The 24376-nt window shown below is 48.6% G+C and overlaps 1 protein-coding gene across 1 annotated transcript in view; it reads left to right on the top strand.

Moving 5' to 3' along the window:
* Nucleotides 1–20786, top strand: part of CLSTN2 (calsyntenin 2) — a 444486-nt gene extending 423700 nt beyond the window's left edge. The window contains exons 11-17 of the mRNA XM_075547855.1: nt 2129–2277; nt 4042–4259; nt 7959–8129; nt 8647–8792; nt 8921–9044; nt 10186–10370; nt 11669–20786. Of these exons, the coding sequence (XP_075403970.1) occupies nt 2129–2277; nt 4042–4259; nt 7959–8129; nt 8647–8792; nt 8921–9044; nt 10186–10370; nt 11669–11869 (1194 nt within the window). The 3' untranslated portion in view covers nt 11870–20786. The remainder of the gene's footprint in view (nt 1–2128; nt 2278–4041; nt 4260–7958; nt 8130–8646; nt 8793–8920; nt 9045–10185; nt 10371–11668) is intronic.
* Nucleotides 20787–24376: the final 3590 nt, after the last annotated feature.

Genomic DNA, 24376 nt, shown 5'->3' with positions numbered 1-24376 from the left:
ACCCTGCAGTATCCCCTGGTTCTGTTTGTACACAGCCTTGGTCTGGGTACAGATTCCTCATGACCATAATTAAGTGTTCTGGAATACCCATTATCCACAGACACAATTCCTAGAAATGTGGAGTTTGTAAATTTCATCAAAATTATAAGTGAAATACTCTTTGACCTAGCAACATTCCATTTGTAACCATTTATCCTACATACACATTCACGTATTTTTGAAATGAAATCTACACAAGATATTAATTGCTATTGTTAGTAAAGACTGGAAAGAACTAAAATGTCAATATTAGAGTGATTGAATAGATTATAGTAATACAATACAGATATAAAACAGAATAAGGAAGAATAGTATATACTGATACAAATAAACTTCCCAAATAAGAGCTAAGTGAAAAAGTAAAAAAAAGAAGAATATCTAATTAGCCACCTTTGGTATCAGAACAAAGAAAACTGGAAATCTATATGTCACAAGAAAACTAAAGCATAACTTTCAAGACAGACTAGGTTACACTGTGTTCACAAATGATTTAAAAAATTCAGTGGCTTATGTAACAAAATTTTGACATTTAAAATTCATGTCCATAATAGATAAGTTGCAACTCTGTGCTCTGCCATCCTCACTATGAAACTCAAGGTGATGATTCAAGTCTCGAAGGAGCTTCTCTGGTTTGATGACTGGGAAAAGAGGGCATCAAGGACCTAATTGTTCAAGTCTCCACATGGGTGTGAACCAAACACTATTTTTGCAGACATTTCTTTGAGCAAGTAACTCGAATGACCACCACTGAGCTCTGCAGGGCAAGAAGGTGTACTCTGCAGGAAGGGGGCTGCAAGTGACATGGTGACGCCTGCTAACAATAGGACAGCAGTGCCCAGTCCTCCCCCGGGATTACCTGTGGGATGTAATTGTGTGAACTAGGTAGATGGGAAACAGGAGACTTTTCATTCAGAATGTATAAATATACCCGTGTGTGTACGAATGTATTATCTATTCACACAAGTAAATGATGGTTAGAAATTGCAGCTGCATGTCTCCCATGTCGGTGGTGTGAGCATTCAGCTGATAGAATTTCCATAACTATGTTTCTGCTGTCCTGTTGATAGCAGTTCCTAATAATTCTTGCTCAAAAGCGTGCCAAGAGCCGTATCTCAAAGCAATGCAAAGGCAGTTCTTCATGCTCCATTCAAAAATGCGTAGCTGCAGGAGGCTGGGGAGGGTGAAGATTGACCTGTATCTAGTGTGATGCAGCAGCCCACGTGACTAGATTGGGCGTGTCGGACCACATGGCCCCCTGCTGAGTGTGGGCTAACAAACTCCAGATGGGATGACTCCATAACAAGTGCAGCTGGGAAAGCAGATGGTGAGTGAGTTCCATGGGGAACAGAGTTCACCCCGAAAGTCAGACCCATGATTAGATTTGGGGGGAGAGTTGGACAATGAGCTAAGGTAGGATGCCAAGAAGCAAGGACAGGGGTAAGGAAGTAGAGGGACGGACGGATTGAGGGGCAGTCCAAGGCCAAAGACAAGAACAGTGAAGGAGCCCAAGTCCTAACGTTTCTATGCTGACAGCAGACAGAGCAGTCTGGCCAGCACCACTTGGGTAGCATGGACCGCCCCTCACTGTAGGCTCCTCAGCTTCCACAGCACTGACTGCTTTCCTGACCTTGATCTTGGCTCCGGATGATGCTATCAGGAGTTTATAATCCCTGAGACTACTTCCTAGGCAAGGGCTCTAAAACCTGCCTGGAGCAGCAGGTAGAGACTAAAACTATCACCTGTTAAAAAACTTATGATTTGGACATGATTGTAGTGGCCTTAAAATGTCCCTGGGTGGCACAAGCAGTGAAGCACTCAACTACTGGCTGAAAGACTGACTATTGGATACCACCCTGAGGAACCTCTGAAGCAAGGCCTGGTGATCTGCTTCCAAAAGCTCACAGTCTTGAAAACCCCATGGAGGACAGTTTTACTCTGGCCCCCTGGAATCTACTCACTGCAACTGGTTTGGTGTGTCTGTAGTTGGTGGTGGTTTTAGTGGTTTTTACATGGAAATGGAAGACTTCTATGGGACTGTACATCTTTACCCATTCCCTCCATGACCCCCAACCCCCACTGTGTCTTCCAGTATCACTTCAACCCCTCGCAGTCCATCCTGGTGATGGAAGGTGACGACATTGAGAACATCAACCGTGCCCTCCAGAAGGTCTCCTACATCAACTCCAGGCAGTTCCCAACAGCGGGCGTGCGTCGCCTGAAGGTCTCATCAAAAGTCCAGTGAGTGGCCATGGAATATTCTCTTACAAAGCTGGGTTCTGTTTTCTGTTTCATCATTGCTGTCATTTAAAATTTTTTTTAATTCCCCCGCTTGCCCTATGAGGGTACATCAATGGATCTGTGTTTTCATGTGACAGAAAATGTTCTGTTATTTTGCCCATACAAACCCAGTTTGCTTTAGTTTCTGCCGTACCTGAGCTGATGCCTAGAACTTAAGGCCTAAAGACTTACTGGATGGCAGTGGGTATTTTTTCATACATTATTATAAAGGAGCCCTGGTGGCACAGTGGGTTATGAGTTGGTCTGCTAACCATAAAACCGGCAGTTCAAAACCACTCACTGCTCCCCAGGAGAAAGAAGAGGCTTTTGCACCTGTAATGATTAACAGCCTTGGGACAGTTCTACTCTGCTGTATAGGATCACTATGAGTCGAATTGCCTTGATGGCATGGGGTTTGTTTTCTTGTTTTGTTTGTTTGTTTTAATTGTACGATAGAAAGGAGCCCTGGTAACATAGTGGGTTAGACCACAAGGCCAGCAGTTCAAAACCACTGGCAGCTTCACAGGACAAAGGTGAAATTTTCTAGTTTCATAAAGATTTACAGCCTTGAAATCTGACAGAGGTAGTTCTTAGCTGTCTTATAGGGTTGCTCGGAATCGGAATTAACTCAGTTCCAGTGGTTTTGCTGGTGTGTTTGGGTTGTGATTAGAAGGGACCCAATGGGGCAACTGTTTGAGCACTCAGTAAGAAAGCAAAAGGTTGGCATTTGGGAACCACCAGAGATGCACGGGAAGGCAAGCCTTGTGATCAGCTTCTACTGGCCTTGGACCTGAAAACTCTCAACAGCACGTCTACTCTACACATGCAGGCTCTCTGGGAGCTGGGACCCACACAAGGGCAATGAAGAAGAACAACAGCGATCAGAGAAGGGGTGCCTGGGTCTGCAAATGATTAAATGCTGAGCTACTGACCCCAAAGCTAGAGATTTCAAATCTCCCCAGACGTGCCTCCGTAGAAATGCTTGGTGGGCTACTTCCGAAAAAGTCACCATTGAGGAAGAGGGCACCGTTCTACTCAGACTCACGTGGGGTCAGCCTAGGCTGGGCCTGCCTGTGTGGCACTATTTCTGTCTTGTTTTCAATCAGGAAAAGGGAGCGCTTGACCATTCTATTCTGCCCCTACACCTGATAGGGTACCCTGTGTGAAGCAGTCCTCAGACACCTAGCACCCACCCTGGGCTCTCAATTAGTAAGGCGGTATAGCCGACAATTTGCTTCCCCCAACCCTGCCCAAATCTTAGAGCAGTCCAGTCCCCTCGACTCCTAGTGGCCCTCTAGGACAGAACAGAACTGCCCCCTACGGAATCCAAGGCTGGCATTCATTGTGGCAGCAGACTGCCACGGAGCACCTAGGGGCTTCCAAACATTGACTTTTGGGGAGCAGCAGCCGAGCTCTTTCACAAGCTTTAGCCACTGCACCACCAGGCTCTTCACCACCCACAATAAGCCAGTGCTGCCCAGCTATGCTGCCGCTGATTTCTTGCTTCCAGGATAATTAAAGGTCTAAACGCTACTTGTCACTCCTACAGAGAGTTCCCATTCCTCCAGGGGCCCATCTTTGGAAGGCCCTACTAGATGGCTAGTGGCTTGACTTTGTGTCGGCATTCTTGGAGCCTCTCTCACAGCCCCGGTGCCGGACCAGCAGTGGCGACGCTGCCTGTAGCCCAAGGATTTTATGGGTGCCCCTCCCCCACTGTTCCCGCAGGTGTTTTGGAGAAGACGTGTGCATTAGCATCCCCGATGTGGACGCCTACGTGATGGTTCTGCAGGCCATCGAGCCCCGCATCACCCTGCGGGGCACCGAGCGCTTCTGGAGGCCTGCCGCCCAGTTTGAAAGTGCCAGCGGGGTGGCGCTCTTCCCAGACATCAAGATTGTGAGCACCTTCGCCAAAGCCGAGCCGCCCGGGGACCTGAAAACCACAGGTACAGTTGCGCATGGGGTTGCAAGGAAAGTGGGCGGCACTGTTCGCCATGGCAACGACAAACAGTAGTTAAAGACAACTAACTCTGGGCACAATCCCAAAGGCCCCCAGGAGAGGCGTGGTTTGTAAATGGCGGCACACCTATATAAAGGGCAGGACATCACGAAGAAAGCATTGTGCTAAATCAGCGGTTCTCAGTCTGTGGGCCGCGACCCCTTTGGGGGTCGAACGACCTTTACACAGGGGTTGCCTGATGCATAACAGTAGCAAAATTACAGTTATGAAGTTTCAATGAAAATAATTTTATGGTTGGGTGGGGTGTCACCACACCATGAGGAACTGTATGAAAGGGTCCCGGCATCAGGGAGGTTGAGAACCACTGTGCTAAATGATAAAGTGCAAACACCAAGGCCCCACATGACCTAGTCTCTGCACCTGGAATGACCCCACCATGTACAGGAAGGGGAACGTCGCCTGGGTCAGGACCAAAGGCAGCTATCCTCTCAGAGAAGCTCTGCGACAGCCAATTTGTCCCTGCTTCCCTCCACTTTCCTGCCACTGTAAAAATGTACCATAATGGCCATGTGCTATTTTGATAACAGAAGAAAAGCCAAAGAAACACGAACCATAAAGGCGGTAGCTGCAGTCCAACTCATTCACGGGAAACGGCAGGTCCCATTTCAGCAATACCGCTCTAAGCTCCCAGGACACCTGCATGTGACTGTGCTTCCAAAGGGTTCATTACTGGGAAGGCCGTTCAGTGAAAGGGAAGTAACTGGAATGTAAGCTTGTTTTGGGGGAAAAGTCATAATAGTGTGGGGGTGGGGAGTGGAGAAATGAAGGAGGAAAGGAAGAAAGGAGAGAGGGGGTGAGGGAGGAAGAAGAGGGGACCTCTGGTCATTCAGAGAGGTGAGTGCTTGTTTTCAACTGTCCCTTTGCTGCCTCCTCCAAGAGGATTCTCTCCCCACCCCCCAAAGTGGCCGCTAGTGAAGTGCTGGTGCCAGTGGGCCTGAGTCCCAGCAGGGCTGCTTCTGTAATCAACCCAATTCCCTGTTGCCTAAACCGCCCTGGTCTCCGGTAGGTGGGCTGCCTGGAGAGGCAGCCCTTCATATCTCATTAAAATAGATGGTGCTTTACCTGCTGCCTGGGCCTGGCACTTTCCTACTTTCATGCCAAGGAGCATTGGGTCATGTGATCTTTCCTCTTTCCCTGTCCTCGACCCTCCTGGTTACATGCAGGGACAGTGCGTTTGTATTCCTTCCACCTGAGGCCAGCACCAGGCAGTGCGGGTAGGGGAGAGGCAATTATCCGGGCCCACATTTCATCTTCTGTTTACGAGAGTGCATGCCAGGCACACAGCCAAGTGCCCCATAGCTATTATTAGGACTTGCTATTTTACCCTCCTTGTTGATAGAATCATCATGGGTGCCTCAATCCAGCAACCTACTGGCATTGGCCACGGAGCCTCAGTGACCCACTCTGCATGGTCTCCTGCCCCCACTGGCGCACGCTTTGTGCTCTCTGTCTTTGATCCCCTGTGCACCTGGCACACTCCTCCGCTCACACTGTGCGCTGCTGGCCCGTCGCCAGCCCGCCCCTTCCTTAGTGCTGGCAGCCAGGTTTCTGCACTGCCACCCAGACCTGGGGTGGGCGGGCTCTGTCGGTGCCGCACTGTGTGCTCCCAGCACGGTGTGCTCCGGCTGCCGTGCCTTCCCTGTCACCAAGAACACTTGCGGAACAAGCCCAGACGCTCCTGAGGGATGCCTTCAATACAGTGGGAATTAAGAGGAGTGAGAAAAACGGGCCGTCCTGGGGTGCCTCCCACACAGAAGGAACCCTCAGCAGCCGTCTGGGGGCAGAAAGAAGCCCGATCCAGCCGAAAGCGATTGAACCCTCGGTGTGGAAATGGCCTTGCCTGGAGTGTCTATCACTGTGCTTTTAGAGGGTGCTAATAATAGCACCCAGCCATCGCGAAGACTGAAAAATTAAGCACACAGCACATTATTTATAAGACGTTATCTAGTGAGGTCAAAAATAGTTTACTCTTAAAAAGTGAATACAAAATGCATTCAATTTGTTTCTCTCAGCTTTCATAGATCCTTTTTAATTTATATTTTCATGCATGTTTTATAATGTGTAAAATATATCAGTCCCTGAATGTACTTTAATAAGTAAATCGACTGACGTGAAAGCCTGTCTTCACAAATATCTGAATGAAAAAGTACAACGGTCACGATACCTGGAGACCCCCGCCCCTGAGATGAGTCAGTGCAACATGAGTCTTGTCCCGCTGCGTTCCCGGAGAGGCCTTTCACCTGGTCCCTTTAACCTGTGTTTCCTCGGTGGTGCGGTGGGGGCCGAAGAGCACCCTCTTCGTGGTCGTTCTTTTCTCAGAAGTGCTCAGGGAGAAAGGCCTGATGATCCACCTCTCAAAAGCCCGCCGTTGGAGCCCCACCCCGCGCAGGCGTGGCCGTGAGTCAGAGGTGGCTCCGTGGTGTTGACGTCTGTGGGGTCCTGTTCAAACCAGCAGGAGAGAGCACTCCATAAGCAAACTCGGCGCCTGGGTTTGAAGGCGGGGTTTCCTGCGTCCTTAGCGTTCACTCAGACACCCCTTTGTGGCATTTGGCGTAGCAAAACCAGGCGAGGACAGCAAGCCTGACCAACCTGCTTAAGTTCAACCTGGGGAATTGACTTCACGGTGCAACCACAGTACCAGCCCAGCACCGTTTGAGTGGTGTGTGTAACTGCTGCGTGCAAGCCCTTGGGGTAGACACTGCAGACAGAGTCATATGAAGACATGATTCTGCCCTAGATACCTCCAGAGTCTGGTGGGGACACCCACCCACCCACACAGAGAAAACTACAGGAACGTGGGGGAGGGGCATTTATCTCTGCCTTCAGATTAAGAGCTATTGCTTAAGGAGCATCTACTATGTGCCAGATAATTATTTATTTATTTTTATTAAGTACTTTTCTTAGGGGCTCTTACATCTCTTATCACAACCCATACATTCATCCCTTGTGTACTTAGGTTGCCACCATCATTTTCAAAGCATTTTCTTTCTACTTGAGCACTTGGTATCAGCTCCTCATTTCCCCCCTCCCTCATGAACGCTTGATAAGTTATATACTATTATTTTCATATTTTACATTGTCCTCTGTCACCCTTCACCCACTTTTCTGGTGTACGTCCCCCTGGGAGGGGGTTATATGTTGATCCTTGTCATCGATTCCCCCTTTCTACCTCTACTTTCCCCTTATCCTCCGGGTATCTCTACTCTCCTTGTTGACCCTGAGGAGGTTAGCTATCCTGATTCCCTGTGTTGCGGGCTCGTACTTTCTGCAATCCCCTCAAAACCCTTGCTCTCTTGATGGAGGAGGAAAGGGGATGCTGGGCAGCTTGTCTAACACTAAACAACTTACCAATAGTACAACTGGCATTTCAAATCACACCTGTTGGCTAGAGTCAGAGTGCCCTTTCCACTAATCCAGGCCACCCAACTCGGCGCCTGTCTGGAGTTCATCTCAGGCCACAGACCTGAGAGTGTCACTTAGGCAGTAGAGCCAAGCAGTGGACGTAGTAGCTCCACTGCCAAGAGCCCCCAACCTCGACCCAGCGTGCGACGCAGAAGGAGATGAGAAAGGGCTGCTCGGTAGCAGCTCCCGCTCATGCCTGTTTTCCATGTCTGTCATTCAATAGCCCCCAGAGCCACGGTCTTCGAGGAAATGCTGCACACTTTAGATTTCTGTGATATTTTGGTGCTTGGAGGAGACTTGGACCCGAGACACGAGTGCTTAGAGCTCAGTCACAGTGAACTCCACCAGCGACACCTGGATGCCACCAACTCCACTGCAGGCTATTCCATCTATGGTAAGTCCTGCTTGACACCTGTCCCCAGGGACTGCTTTTCAGAATGACTCTTCCAGGAATCATTAAGATGCTGGCAGCTTTGTCAGCCATGGAGACACACTGAGAAGCCCCATGAATCAACTGGCTCAAGCCCCATGGATCTCCTGACCTCAGGGCATGACTTTCTAAACCCTCTTTAGCCGTTTCTCTAGCACCCTGGAGACGTGTCCCATCTCCTGAGAAAACAAAATCTGTAAGAGTAGGTAGCCTCCTTCTCTTACAGTTTGACTTCATCAAATGTTTCAACAGTGTTAGGCACATTGAAGCCAAACATTGTAGGCAGAACTGAGTCAACGCAGAGATGCTGTGGGTCAGGGCAACTGACTGCTTGAATTTCTGCTTCTTCACAATGTCTGCCTGTGAGCAATTTGATGGCTTCAGGAGGATCATGAGCCCTAGCACGGCTCTCCTGGCTCCAGCTCCACCTCCTCCTCCTCCTCTTCTGACTCCTGACGACAGGTATGGTCTCTTGTCGCAGGTGTGGGCTCCATGAGTCGCTATGAGCAGGTGTTACACCACATCCGCTATCGCAACTGGCGTCCAGCTTCGCTTGAGGCCCGGCGGTTCCGGATCAAGTGCTCTGAACTTAACGGGCGCTATACTAGCAATGAGTTCAACCTGGAGGTGAGTGACATCCGCTCTTTCCAGGGAAGCCCTGGATCCCCCATGCGTGCCCTCCATCCATCAGTGGGGCTGTTACAACTGGCGCATCTGCCACTCCTGTCAACAGCACCTCTCCCCGATCTTCCCAGGTCAGTGTCCTCCATGAGATCAGAGTCTCAGACCAGGAGCATGTCAATCACCTCATCGTGCAGCCTCCCTTTCTCCAGTCCGTCCATCACCCTGAGTCTCGGAGCAGCATCCGGCGCAGCTCAGGTAGGGTAGCCAGGAGGACTGACCTCAGATCCTCAGAGGCCTCTGTGATTTCAGATCTACTAACCAGAGGAGTATGGCGCTGCAGCCATGGGTGCCCAGTGCCAAAGGAGGGACCCAAGGAAAGACCCTTGTACACCCCACTTCTGAGGCCCCCGCTGCCTCCGGGGAGTCAGGAAAGTAAGAAATAAATTACACAAACATACAAGGCACTTAAAAATGCTTATGGGCAAATTCTAGTATCTTTTTATTCCATTTTTTCAACAAGAGTTTGACCCCCTCAAATAATAACAAAGGTCCGTACCATGGACTGAGGAAATATTTTGCTACACCATTCATGCCTAACTCAATGCTATGTCTTCCATGATGCTGTCCCAGAACCCTTTACACACACGCACACGCGCGCGCGCGCGCACAGACAGCACAGCACACGGCAAGGCCCCTGCCCTTCCATGTGTTTCACCGTTATCACAGTGTCACTCTCTGGTGGGCAGTGTGTGTGTCCCTCCTAAACACCAACATGCCTGCTTGTAGTGAGAGCTTCCCTGTCATTTGAGGAAAGAGCAAGGGAGAGCAGAGGACTAGCAGTGATTTAGCATTTACTATATGCCTCAAGGTCAGCAGTTCAGATCCGTCGGTCTGGCTGGTATGATTTGGAATTGACTCAGTGGCAGCAGGCTGTGTCTGCCCCCAGCCCCAGTTACATGCCTACAGCTGAGCCTGGGAAGTCACAGGGGTCCATTTACGCTCCACCAGTACCCAGGGGGGTCACTCAGTGCCGTTGAGCTGGTTCCACCTCATTGCCACCCTACAGGGCAGGATCGAACTGACCCTGTGGGTTTCTGGGATGGTCACTCTTTACAGGAGTAGAAAAACCTCATCTTTCTCCTGTGGAGCAACTGGCGGCTTCAAACTCCTGACCTTGCAGTTAAGATCCCAAAACATAGCGCACTCTGTCACCATGAAATGGGAATTACTGTCGTTCATGTCGATGATGAAGCTTAAGCTGCTGGCCTAGAGAGCTCTAGCCAGGAAGTGGCGGGACAGGCTCCCACCTGCACATGGATGTGACTTCACCTTGCCGTCGCTCAGCAATGAGCTAGAGCTTTGTTCCCGGCCGTGAGTGGGTCCTTCCTCCTTTCAGTGGTCCCAAGCATCGCCACGGTGGTCATCATCATTTCCGTGTGCATGCTGGTGTTTGTCGTGGCCATGGGTGTGCACCGGGTCCGGATTGCCCACCAGCACTTCCTGCAGGAGGTGGAGGCTGCCAAGGAGGCCGAGATGGATTGGGATGACTCTGCGCTGACCATTACTGTGAACCCCATGGAGGTAAGCTTCCCCGGAGGGCTGGGGAGCTCAGAGCAGGATGCTTTGCCCTGTAGCCAGCTTAACCCTTCCTGTGCTTCAAGTCTAGCTTAGGTCCGCTCCTTCTAGAAGCCACACCCCAGTTGTTCTAACTCCTCGGGGGTTTCTCTTCTTCAAACTCCTCCCTCACTCTCAATCTGAACGGACCATAGTTTTCCACGACCCGAGTTCAGGGAATGAAAACATGTATCATTCTCACCCCACAAACAGATCTGAAGTGTCTTAAGCAAGCGGCATTTGGTGTCTGTCCCCTGCCTCCTGTGTAGTATTTCCCTTACAGAGAATCAGTATTAAACTCTTGACTAACTGACCGTAAAAACGAGACGCCTTTGTTCCATGATGCCCACGCAGCTCACTTCAAGGCTTAGGATAGCTTAAAACAAAAACAAAGCAAAGAACAGCACCCGCTGTTTAGGGAACACCCTTACGTTAGACTGTCTACACTGCCCCTTTTAATCTTCACAAAATCCCCATGAAGGAGGAGTCATGCTCAAAGAGCAGCATGGGAAGCAACTCAGAGATGAGAGGTAGATGGCCCAGTGGCGCAGCGGGTGAAGCAGAGCCGTCATTCACACTCAGTACGGCATCACCCGTACGTTCATTGGTTTCCAGTGAGCCATCAGCCCCCAGACTCTAGTCATGGCATCCAAGGCCCCTTCCCTCCAGGCCTGCCATATCCTGCCCTCAGCCCTGCCTGTAGGGCTGGGTGTCCGGTAGAGGCAGAGATAGAAGAGTAGGGACAGATCCCTAAGAGTTCTTGGGAACGAAGAATAAGAAGAAAAAAAGAAGTCCTGTCTGCTCCCCTGTCGCTCACTATTGATATCACAGCCTGATATCAGAGCTGGCGTGTCCAGGTGCTTGGCCACTCTGAGCACGCACGCCATAGGGGTAGTGCTACGCTCACCGTGGTGGGGACTCCGCCATCCCCACACTCACAGGCTGAGCGCTGAGGAGCATGGGAAACCAGACAATGGCACCTGCAGCAGTCTGAGGATAAGGGCTCCCGTGTCTTTGAGGCACAAGGAGGGAGACCTTATGGGGCTAGAGAGTTCAGGGAAGATCTCTTGGGAACACAGCTCTGAAGAAGGGGTGGGATTCGGGATGGGCAGAGGTAGAAAAGCAAGCATTCCACTATGTCCGGGGAGGGCACATATCACCCGTGGGCTGTGTCACCACTTCAAGACCCATCTAGCGGTGACATGGGAGATGTGGCTGGGAGAGGGTCTCTAGCACCACAAACTCCTTCTCTCCCTGCAACCTAGAAACACGGAGAACCGGGACCTGCACAGGACGAGACTGAAGAGGAGGAAGAGGAAGTAGAGGAAGACCTCAGCTCCAGCAGCAGCGACTCGGACGACAGTGAAGAGGAGGAGGGAGAGGAGGAGATGGGCCGAGGCAGACACGGGCAGAGTGGAGTCAGGAAAGCCCAGCTGGAGTGGGATGACTCCACCCTTCCTTACTAGCACCCAGCCAGCTGCTACCCAGCCTGTGTGTCCCTTTTGTAAACACCCCCCACCCCACTGTCTGCTCAAGTTTATCACACCTTGCCTCTGGTTTCTGTGACAGGTCTGGGAAGGCCTGCCCCCAGGCTCCTGCAACACACTACCCTTCATTCCCTGGGCACTCATCATGTCCCAGCCCTGGGGAAATCCCAAGAAGCCCAGCATTGGCCTAAGTGGGGACTGTAGGCTGGCCTTCCTCCTGTAGCCCCCACTTGCCCTCTCTGGGTTGCCCTGCATCCTGGAGCGCACGTGTAAAATTCTGCCCTTGCTCTTTTCTGCAGGGGAGAGCTGGGCCTTTCTGTCACTCACCTCTCCTCGTCTCAGTGTCCCCCACCCCCCAGCGCTTGGGTTCCAACTCACTGTGTGTGCACCAACTAAACCCCCACCCCCTCCACACAGAGCCACGGGTTCTCCTTACCCAATCCCTCCAGGCTGCAGGGAGGTGGGGTGAGCTCACACACCTAAGGTCTTATTACTTAACACACTTTAGCAGACAGCCCTTGTTGAGGCAGGATAAATTCACAGGAAAAGGAGTACATGTGCACATACACACACACACACGCACACAGTGTGGAGGGCCTCCACGTTTGCTCCTTTCTGAGGTCACATAAGCTTTGGTGAAAAATCAGAAACCAAGAGCAGGTCTCCGACAATGGCAGAGCCTGGTCCATGGCCAAGTGACTGAGCTGGGCTTGCTGACCCGCAGGGCTGCTCACCGCTCAGAATCATGGCCCCTAGCTTGCAGTCTACCCAGACACTGCCCAGGGCTCAGCAGCCCAGCAGCCAAGAGTCTGCGGAAGGGCTGATGATCGAGCCCAGGCGGCTTCACAAGGCTGCAAATCAGTAGGATGGGGGAAGAGGTCTGTTTTCCAGGCCAGATGGCGGCCAGGGCTTGACCAGACTCCTCACCACTGGGTCCCATGGCCCCTATCTCCTATTTGACACTTTTTCTTTTGAGAAGATGCATCCTCTCAGATGTCTTGGAGCTCGAGTGTAAACCGTTCTGAGGATACATGGAAAGTTTGGACGTTTCGCTGCTGGGAATTTGAAGCATGTTTGCTATTGTAGCTTTTCTTTCTCTTCCCCATGAGAGGAGCAGCCTTTGGGTGCAGGGAAATGATATCCAAAACCTAATTCTCGCTTCCTTTCTTCTCTTTTAATAAGGGCACCTTTTCCATCTCTGTCCTAACATGGGTACTTTATGATGAGAACTGTTGCTATAGCAACTGGTCTGTGATCTTCCGTGACCAAGAAACAAGCTGGCAAGAATTAAGGCTGTGGTAGGACTTTCCTAACACCCTGAGATGATCTCTGTGGAAACTGTGAGTTCCTCTTGGCCCTCAGTACACACAGTCCATTCTCCTCCGCCGAGCCCTCCCTGCCTCAAGTCCATCCCATTTTGGCTGGTCCCTGGTCAAAGTGGTATTTGGGTTAAAAAGACAATTTAAAATCTGTCCCTTTAAGTCCCTATGCTATCAAAGCAGGGGGTGCTTAAGAAGTGAGAGAGAATTACCAATGTCTCTGGTCTGATCCCCCACCCCCTACTGAGGATCTGTGGCAGGGGCAGGTCTTTACAGTCTTCTGATTTGGAAGACCCCTTCCTGCAGCTGGTCCCATCTCCTAAAGTGCTTTTGACATCTGTTCCCTCCCGGAAGTCTTGAGGAGACCCTGTGAGGTAGTTGGCCCTCTCCTGTTCGACACAGCTTGAGTGTTCTGGGGCTCGGAGGTGACTCTTGGTCTTCACAGAGACACTCAGCATTACAGACAAGACTGGACGCTCCGGACCCCATTCCTGCCCACAACCTTGACGCTACTTACGTACACTGTGACGCACCTAATAGGCACTTCTGGATACTACCGTGTGCTGAGCGCTCTCCCCACACCTGTGTCAATGGGAGAACATGGAAAATGAGCTCTTCCCCTCAGAGAGCTGACCGAGAGAGGAAACACAGTCACAGAAACTATCCAGAGAAAAGAAGGAGGGCAGATGAGAAGTCACGGGAAGCAATGATGGAGTGTGCGCTCCCTGGCAGGAAGCCCACACTCCTCTTATGGAGTCTCCCAGCCAAGTCTTTTTTTTTTTTTAATCAGGCTCTCTCTGCACATCGGCAAGAAGGAAATTTCTAGGATGGTTAGTCCTCACAGTCTCCTTATTCAAATAATAAGAGATCTTCAGCTGAGAGCTGGTTGCAATCTTCAGAAATTATGGCACTGGAGTGAACACTTTACATGTTTAAAATCAGTTCTTTTTGAAATTCGCTTTTGATTTTAAATATTTAAGTCTCACAATGAGGAGCTTAGTCTCTCGGGGTTGTCTGGGGTCCTCCTGGGGAGGGAGCCCTTTATAGCATTGTCAAGCCTGTGTGTGTCTGGGGGGCTTTGGCCAGGGGAAGAGAGAAACCAGGTGAGAATGGTACTTAGCTAGGGCAGCAAAGAAGAATCATTTGAGAAGGTCTTTGGTGGCTACACAGATTAAAGCAGTCAAAGGAGCCCTTTCCCTTAGCTCTGGCTGTGAGAGGTCATACTGTGAGGCAGTGGAACGATGATGTTGCATCAACAGACATATCATTTCCAAATTCCCAACTCATCACCATGGTGAGATATGACTGGAGCCAACCCAGCCCCAACCCACAAATTGTCATTGTAACCCTGTATGTCTAGGGTTTCCAAGGAGCCCTGGTGGTGTAGTGTCACTGGTTGGGCTGCTAACAGCAAGGGCAGCAGTTCAAAGCCACTAGCTACCCAGAGGGAGTAAGGAAGGGCTTTCTACTCCCCAAAAGAGATACAGTCTGGGAACACATGGGGGCAGTTCTACTCTGTCCTATAGGGCCACTATGATTCCCCATCGACTCGATGGAATTAAGAGGTTTACAGGCTTTCCAGACTGACATCTTTTTTTTCCATCGAGGGGCTGGTGGGGTTGAAGCATTAATCTTTGGGTTACAACCAAGTGTTTTAACCACTCTGTCACCAGGTCTCCTTAGTATGGGGACAATTATTTAAAAGAAATGCAGCATCAGGGAGTATCCAGGTGAGTGATGAGTGACATAATTTGCCCTCCATTAGCTATTCGGACCACAAGTGAAACCGATCATTAATCAGCCAAACCTTATCCAGCCTCCATATGGCTAGCATCCCAGAACCAAAACTGCCAGATGTCCTGGACAACCTGCGACCTCTCATCCAGACGTCAGCAGTCAGGCAGATGCAGGCACCTGCCAGGGAGGGACAGCTGACCAATTTGGTCCCAGGCCAGCCCCTGACTTGTCTTAGTGAGTCAATGGCCAGGCTGAAGCCATAGCCAAAACGTCTTCCGATGGCAGTACATAGGAAGAGGAGCTTAAGATGGGGAGAGAGCAAGCAGTGCAGGACTGACCCTCATGGAGTATAGGACCAGGTTGGGAGTCATTCTTTAGTCAGCTAATTAATGACCTGTCTCAAAGACTGCTAAAAACATTCTCTAGTAGATTTGATCAACCGAGTCCTGGTGGCATTGGATTTCTAATCACAATGGCAGCAGCTTGAATCCACCAGCCACGCCTCAGATGGATGAGGCTTTCTACTCCTGTACAAACTGACACTATCAGAAACCGGCAGGAAGTATGTCTATCCTTTCCCACAGGGTCACTGTATGTCAAAATCGGCTCAATGGCAGCGAGTTTGATGAAATGTCATAAATCGGACACTTCGTGGTTTCCGTGGGATCTCTTTGAGCTATTACTTTCTTGCATTGATTCAGCCATCCTATCAGAGTTAGGCCAACTCCCTTTGGCATAAACGGCTCGCTCCATCCCCCTGACTCCTGGTTTGAAACAATGCCTTACACTCCTGTCCACCAGGGGGCGCCAGACCGTTTCTGTAAAGGACCATACAGTAAATATTTTAGATTTTGCTGGACCACCAGTCACAAGTACGCAACTCTGCTGCCCTAGTATGCATACCGTCCGTCCACAAGTGAACACTGTGTCCAAGTAAAACATTACAAATGGATTATGAGATGCTAGGCAATTTGATTCATTTAATGTCCACATGTGAAATTTGATTCTATGGATTTCATTTTCAGTCATTGAAAACATAAAATTATGTTTGCACCGGTTTACAAAGACTAACAGATGGCCAGATGTGGCTACAGGCCGTACTTTGCTAACCTCATGCCTGAAAGCAGAAGTCGATCGGCCACAAGAAAGCAAATCGCTGCCTTTGAAGCCTTGGCCTTTCTAAGTGTAACATGAAAACTCTCCAGTCCTTTATCAAGTTCATTTGGAAGGCTATGCTTGGGGAAGGAAAAAGCAAAACACACACACACACACACACACACACACACACAAGCAAATCACTTGTTACTTGTTGAATTGACTCAGACGCAGACAATAAGTTCTCAGATGTTGAAAGGCTGGCTGCAGGAAGCGGACTGATCCCTGAGCACTAACTCCATGGAGCCGTGGGTTAACTCCCCTCCGTCTCCGTGCTCCCTTGCCGCCCAGCCCAGAACTCTTTCTGGGTGGGAGTATTTCATTATCACAGATAGAATTTCAGGCCAGCCCTGCTCAGGCCAGTGTTCTGCAATGATCCTAAAAACTTGTGACTGCTCCAATCAGTGCCAAGCCCAACCCAGCAGACATTAAAATTAGCAGTCTTCTTGTGCTGGTGACTCAATATTAGCATGAAACAAAAAAGAGGGCCCCTTCTTCACTTTCTCTCATTGACCTGAACTAAATACATTTATTAAGAAGGGAGCGGGTCTACTTCTTCAAAAGAATTTGCAAGCACAAAATAGATGATTTTCCAACCTTTAGGGGCTCCCCAAAGCCTCACGTGGTGCCCTCTGAATGGCTAGAACAGTACCAGAGCCCCAATCTGCAGCACACCCTCATCGAGGCTGACAAGCCAAAGCCCTTGGCTCAAGTTCATCTTCATGTAACACTTTCCATTGTCCAGCCGTGGGCAAAGGAAATGAGCAGTGAACATTTTGAAGTCTGTTCCAGCGCCCCCATTCCCCTGTTTTTATTTGCTCTGCCTGATAACTTTATGCTGCACTGACTCTAGCTCTTGCTCTGGTTTCCTCTTGGCATGAACTGGAAACGGAAGGCTGGCTTTACAAGGGCTGTGAATTAGGAGCCAGGGGGACAAAAAGAGACTGTGAACGTTCCCTGCACTGCAGCCAGGAAGCAATCAGCTGCTCCCTGCATGCGGTCAGTGAGCAGATGGGATTTGGTGGTTGCAGCGATGCTCCATGTAATTCTGCAAATCCTCCCTGGACACCCTTGGTGTGTCAGGCCGTGTGCCAGGTACGGGAGGAGGAAGGATGAGCGAGGTCTTGTGAGGTGTTGAGATGTTTCCTTCACCGTGTCGGAGGATGTCAAGAGTAGTCCAGACTGCGCGGGCAGAGGAGTCGGGGCGTGGGGAGGAAAGGTGACGTGCTTTGGAAGTTCTCCCTGCTGGCTTGGGTGGTAGATATATGCTGGGCATCCTGGTGCGTGCTGCTGAGAGAGGCTGGTGAAATCTCTGGGAAGAAAGCAGTCATTGTTGCTGGGTGCCATTGTGTCCAGTTTCAATCCATCGGGGCCCAGGTGACTAAGGAGACCTGCCCTTTCCTCGGATCGAATCCATATGGATCAGCTCTCCAGGTCATTTCTCCTGATGAGGATCAGGGCTATTCCAACGATTGGCCTTTCAGTTTGCAGCCAAGAGCATAAACCTTGTGCCATGAAGGCCCCTTTTGTCTCTCTCAGTCCCTCAATGTGCACATGCCTGCCATACTTCATTTGAGAGGGAAGCCAGCCACCCTGCCCGCTGGGTAAGAATGCATGGCTGATGCCTGAGATTCGGCGGCTGGACAAGAGGACGTGCTCAAAGGTGAACTGCAGTCAGTCAGACATGGCAAGTTAGGAAGGGTCATTGAGGTAGGGGGTCAGCATGAACAGAGACCTGGATCCCCAACTCTTGCTTCACCTAGACTCACAGGTTACATTCTCAAGGCAAGAGGAACAGCATCTATTTTAGGACATTCAGTGCCCAGCACGCAGCATGTGCTTGATAAATATTTCATCGCATCTCAGTAGTTACCTGACCTCAATAAATGGACTTGGGCTGAAAAAGTAAACTGTCCGCAACAAGTAAGATACCTCCATCTTCTCTCTTAGTTTGTTCATCAAGGTCCTTTAGGAACAGAAGGAGGGGGAGTGGAAGTGCAGAGGAGGGTGCACCACCTTCTGGGCACCCAAATGGAAAAAAGAGCAGGGGCAGGATTGTTCCCAGCTGGAATCATAAAAGGAGCCCCAAGGCGAAGAGCAGAAGAGATGAGACCGATGAACCCGCATACTGCTCCCTCTAAGTCCCAGGCAGGATCCAACAAAAGGGAGAAAGCCCGAATTCATTAATGACCCCCGCTCCTGCCGCTCTCAAGTTTTCTACCCGATTTCTTGCTGAGGAGACTCACCAAGATGAAGCCCGAGTCCCCTGAGACCAATGCAAAGACGGCAACAGACGTGAAAAGGGCCCAAACACAGACAGTGGATATGAATCACAGGCAACAGAAGCATGTTGGCTTTTCTGTCTGACGTTAACTTTAAATGAAAATGCCTCTCTGCTTCCTGGACACGTTTCCCCTGAGAATTTCAGATCAGAACTGGGGCACGCAGGGACAAAGGTTACCGGTTCTCTGCCCCAGCAGAAAGAGCTATCAGAGATGTGAGTTCAGAGCTCACAGGTTGTGCAGGGGTCCAGAAGAAGAGGCTATACCCACATATCTCACGACAGATATTCAGGACCTATGGAGAAGGGACTCAGTGGGACCTCTGTGACATAGGGGTTGTGCTGGTGCCTCTGGGTCATAGATAAGAATGTCATTTATGTATTCATCCTTAGAGACCACATTCATCCTATATTCCACTCAGCCAGGAAAACAAAAACCTAGATCCCACCCTCACTGGCCCTCCGCTCCCTTATGAGGCTGGGAAGGAATTTAGAGGACCACATTGTCACTTGCCAAGTTTAAGGGGATGGAAATAAGCAGATGCCTTTCTTTTTGGTGGGGGAGGAAGAGACCCCATACCAAGGGCAGATCACTCAAGAAGCCAGCAAAACAATAAGGCAGGCAGGGTGACTCAACTGGGGAAGGAATAAACACACCCCACACGGACTTTACTTCATATTGAAAGCATATCCAACTTTCCAAAATGCCAGCTCCATCTGATCATGGGCCACAAAGGTGGCCAGACGCGTGCTTCCCGAGCTAGAACTGCTGAATGGACCTCATCAAGAAGAGACCACCTGGTTGCTTCCAACTTGACCTCTGTGGCTTCCAAAGAGTTATTGACATCCTAAGTTTGATGGACTTGATGAGAGATAAGAACATGTTTAGAAAAGAAATTGAATGTAGAAGTTAGTTGTTTTCCAAGAAATCTGTAGGTATTAAAAGTCGGATGCTTATGTTATTGGCATGGGCATTATAATGTTGGTAGGGAAGAGAGTGATGTGGTGGAACATTAGTTTGAGAGATTAGTGAGTGTGTTAAATATAAATGGTCAGAGGTAAGTAAGCTAAAGACAGCTAGCAAATATTATATATATGTACAGACATGATAGGGAGAATTAAGATGTCAATATTCCCAACACAATTGCAATCCCTTAGAAGCACTGATTTGGCTGTTACACCTTTTCCTGTTAGCTCTGAGCTTTCAAGGCCCTGGGAACAGTGACTGGCGCATAGTAGGGTTTTGATAAATCTTGGAAATTGAATTTTGATAAATATTGGAAATATTAGAAAATATTGTCACTACTTAATAGGACCCTGTAGTATCACTACACCCAAAATTAAGTGAGCAAGAAGAGTGAGTTTGACTACCTCCTCTTTTCAGGTCATCATGGCCTAGCTGAAGAGACCACGGAATTTTCCCATTCAGTGAAATAGGAGCAGAGACAGCTTGCGCGCATGCACACACACTCACACACACACACGGTTTGTACACACTTACATCACACCTGCACACTCCCCAACAAGTTCTTTCTATAGGGAATGAGTCCTGGGGCTCCTCTCCCATGTTCCCTGACATTTCCTCAGCCATTGGTAAATGCGGTTAAATGGTACCAATTTCCGGCACAGTTCTGTAAAGCTGCTGGGTTTAGCTAGCTGTTTAGTGGTTTCTTCTTCCAGCCTTCTCCTTCTCTCCTATCTGGGGATGCCACTCCTCTTTAGGAGCCTGTAGTGGCTGTTTATACCCAGCTGTTCAGCCACGCTGTGGTGAGGGTCTGAGATAGAGGTGAGAGAAAGCAGTTATCACGAGGCTGGCAGAACAGCTCCTCTTTCCCCTCCAACGGTGGTCCAGTGCATACCTGGCACGTATCGGACTGCCATGCCCTTCAAGCTGCTTCCAAGAGCAAAACTTTCTAGTGTAGAAAATGTGTTATTTGTGAAATATACTATCGTGTGTGTATGAGTGCCCTACAATGTGGACCTTGGGACATCTTGTTACAAGGACTGTGCGTTTATAGAAAATTGAAGCTAATTTTAGAAGAGTATATCATCATCTTGCTCAGCAAACAAGGTTGTCCCAATTGCAGAAGCTCAGAGAAAATTCCCTTCCCCTTCCTACACCTTCCCTCCCCACCCCCTCCCCGAGTTAAATGGCCATATCCACCGCAGACTGACCAAGTGTGGTGCTTAGAGGGTCTGTGTGCAGGTAATGACATAGCAAGGAAGGAAGAACCAGGACAGAAATCTGTTGGGCCTCTTCCCATGACTCTGATCTTACCCGAGTTCTGAATCACAAACTTTACATTTCTAATGATTAAGATCTTTTCCTTTTCCAAGTAATTTGTTAAATGCCTACTCAACACAGACAGATATTTATTTTATGCCTTGGCTTGGAAATGCCTACAAACTGATTCAGGTGGGTGGTCATGATGCCACTTTCCGTGAATTGGTAAATAAATCTGATTTTAGAATTTCACAAAAAAAGAAGCCTCTGAGAGTTTTATTTTTTCCGGCGATGTGATATTGAGAGCTTCTTGGGCTGGTTTTGTGTTCTCTGGGTCACTTCCCTCATTCCATGCTTGAGTGGGCAGGTGATGTGGGCATGCGGGGTGAGGGACCCGAGGGTGATGGGATGAGGGATGTGGGCCATGAAGAGTGGATGCCTGGCAAATAGACCCCATGGGCTCCAGAGCCAGATGCACTGTTCTATCAGCGGCTGAATGTGGCACCACAGATACTGGAGACCAATAGGAAGGCAACCTGTAAGCACCTATGAAGTCGGTGATCCTAATGAATCCCTGAAAGTTCTTATTATTTAACACGAAGAAGAATGATGGCTGGCAGGGAGGAGCGTGCCTGAAGGCATGTAGACTTTGAGCACAGTCCTGTTGCTCTCTTAGCCAATCCTCCTTGTTTCCCTGGGCTGACTTTTCCTCACCCCTGAATGCCATTCAGGCCACCTTGCTTCTAAGACCCCCTAAAGGTCAGCCAACCCCTTCCTTCCACCTTCCCATTTAAAGGTGGTGGGAACACAGAGCCCATCTCTAGGATTCTACGAGTCCCTGAGAATGCATGTGTTTATAGCCACTGCTTCTCTTCCCCATGCTTCCTATGGGGTAAGCCCAGGAGCTAACCACTATCCTTGGACTGATTTCCAGGGAAAAGGAGGGGAAATTCAAACAAAGTGTTCTTGGAATTCTTGCTGTCAGAAAGGGGAGTCACATTGCACATAATAGGGCATACAAAGAACTATCAGCACAGCCATTCTGGTTTATAAAACACAGACACTCTACCCCAAGCCTGGACTTCCCGCCTCTTCCTGTTATTCCCCTGTCCTCATTTTCTTACATCCTTCCTTTCTGTCTCTGGGAGCTTTCTCTTCTTTGCCTCTTTGACTAATCTCCTGCTAACACCCATGGTCATCCTCCTGTCCCGAGACATTCCTCAAGATCTTCTCACAGATACACATAGTCCAGACTCTAAGTTCTGCCACATATGTTAAACCAACATGGTCAAATGTATATGAGGGGTACCCACCAAAAAACAAACAGAAAACAATTGCAATGGGCAGAGCTTTCGTAGTACACATTTTCTCCCACTTGGCGAGCAATGAGTAACTTGCTCTGAGTTAGTGCACTCAGTGGTGTCACCTAGGAAGGTTCTCTCTGGTTACAGTGAATTCTTTCATAAAAGCAATTTTGCTCAAACCTTGTTTTTTGTGATGGTCAATTTAAGAGAACAATATGTGACTCTGAAATTGCTATTTCCTGCTTGGGAAAAATGCCACAGAAACTATTGTGATGTTGAATACAGCTTACAAGGACAGCACTATGGGAACAACTCAAGTGTGTGAGTCGTTTTCTCATTTCAAAAACTGAAATATTAATTGATGGCAAACCTCGTTTTGGACTTCGATCAACTTCTTTAACCAGCAAAAGTGTCGACTTATAGTGTATTTGGAGTTCATTCTAACAGGTCAGACTGTTAATCAATATTTCTATTTAGAGGTTCTAAAAAAGATTGCATTAACAGTGTGTAAAACAAAAGGCCTGATTTATAGCAGGTGAGGGACTGGTTTTGCCACAACAATGCATCAGTTCACACAGCCATCTCACTGTGCCTATTTGGGGCAAAAAATAGCATGCCTCTCTTGCCCCACTCACCTTACTCACCTGACCTTTCCCCATGTGTTTCTTTTCCCACCCCATGAATAAAGAGGGACATGAAAGGACAGTGATTTGATGATGTACAATAGACAAATAAATAAACAAGGGACGTACTGTCAGCCATCCAAACAGACGAGTTTAAAATTTTTTTCCAGAATGAAATTGCAGATTTGACTAATATATTAAGTATAAGGGAGAGTACTTTGAAGGTGATAAGGTTGTTTTATTAAAAACAAAAATTTAAATGCATATCTTTGAAAAAGATCTGGTTTGGGGGAATATATGTATATGTATGTATATATATGCATGCATGTCACATATAACATTATATACAATATAATATAACATAAGTTATACATATATCATATATAAATATATACACACACATATTGTTCATCTCAGTCAGCCAGAAACCAAAGAAGATTTGGGGATCCTTCCATGCTTCACCATGTCAATTTTCTCTCTCTCTCTCTTTCTCTCTCTCCTTGAACTTTCCTAGACGCCAATGGAATAGCTATTCTATAGGTAATTGACAGTCCTCATGTTTCCCTAGCCCAATAAAAATCCAGGCCCATATCATTGATGCTGAAAATAGAGCTTGTATCCTCTCCCTGTGCCTAGTGCCCCTCATCTCTTTCAGGATCATCATCCCATCTTGGCTTCCTCTCCCTTGGCTTCCTCTCTCAGGCTCTGCACACTGTCTTGAGGCTGCCAATGCTAATGTGCTGGAGGGATGCTCTTGGGCTGACAAGCTACAGAAGTTCCTAGGAACTCACACTTCTTTTAAAAGTCCAGAGCTCTCGGGTTTCCCAGACCATTTAAGGTCAATAAGCCGTAATGTTTAGCCTGAAAATGGCTCCATTAATCTGGTTTGAATATATATAAAGCTTTGTATTTGATCAATCTCAGAAAGGGCTCATAGCAAGAACTTACAAACTGCAAGGACAACTTTGCAAGCTACTGAATGATGGAAGAAAGGGCTGAATTAAATCCCAATCCAAGGTCACTAGGACCTGGCTCCAGAACATGTTTTCACTTTTATACCATTCCAATTCCCTAGCAAGAATCCTGTGTTTTCCTGTTCTCAAAGCACATGGTGAACCTTCACTACTACCGAGCAGTAGTGAAACAGGTGCTTTTGAACCTGCTGGTCTGCTATCTGTCCTCCCACATCTTAGATCAGGGGAGGCTCACCTCACATGGACACTCCACACGGCGATGCCCCCTTTGATTTCCCCAGTGGAATGTGAGCCTGGCACCTGCTACATGCCCAGAGCATGTTCTACCTTATTGTTACATGACCTGAGGAGAAGGCGGGGAGAGTCAGATGCAGGGTATGGTGCCCTATGCCACACTCAAATGGCCGAAGTGAAGCTGTTTAGATGGGTCCTACAGTGAAAAGAAAAATGCTTGCCAAATATATGGGGGTGGGTGGGGAGCTTCATTTCCACTCCACTCAGAAGCTTCCATTTAAGCGTGGTTGCCCATTACTGAACTGCTAGATATTCTCATTTTCTTTTTCAAAAGAAGTCAGAAACGTAGGGTTTTATGTGAAATCTACCAGGCTTAAAAGGTTGGCAATGCATTTACTTTTTTTTTTTTAAACAAATGCTGTGTGGGTGAAATAAGATGGTTTAACAGACTGAATTCAGCACATCGGTGACAAACCAAACCAGGAGCCTGCTTCTCAGAACCGATTAGTGTGGGCCAGGTGAGTCTCATTCACTAGCAAAAGGAAACCATCAAAGAACTCTTGATTCTGGTTTTTTGGCCCCGTGAGTTGCACCTACTCATGGACATTGTGCAAAGGTGCCTGAAAAAATAGACT

The sequence above is a fragment of the Tenrec ecaudatus genome, chromosome 4 (assembly GCF_050624435.1).
Source record: "Tenrec ecaudatus isolate mTenEca1 chromosome 4, mTenEca1.hap1, whole genome shotgun sequence".
NCBI lineage: Eukaryota > Metazoa > Chordata > Mammalia > Afrosoricida > Tenrecidae > Tenrec > Tenrec ecaudatus.
Note: the sequence above shows the minus strand (reverse complement) of the source record. Positions and strands in the feature narration are given on the sequence as shown.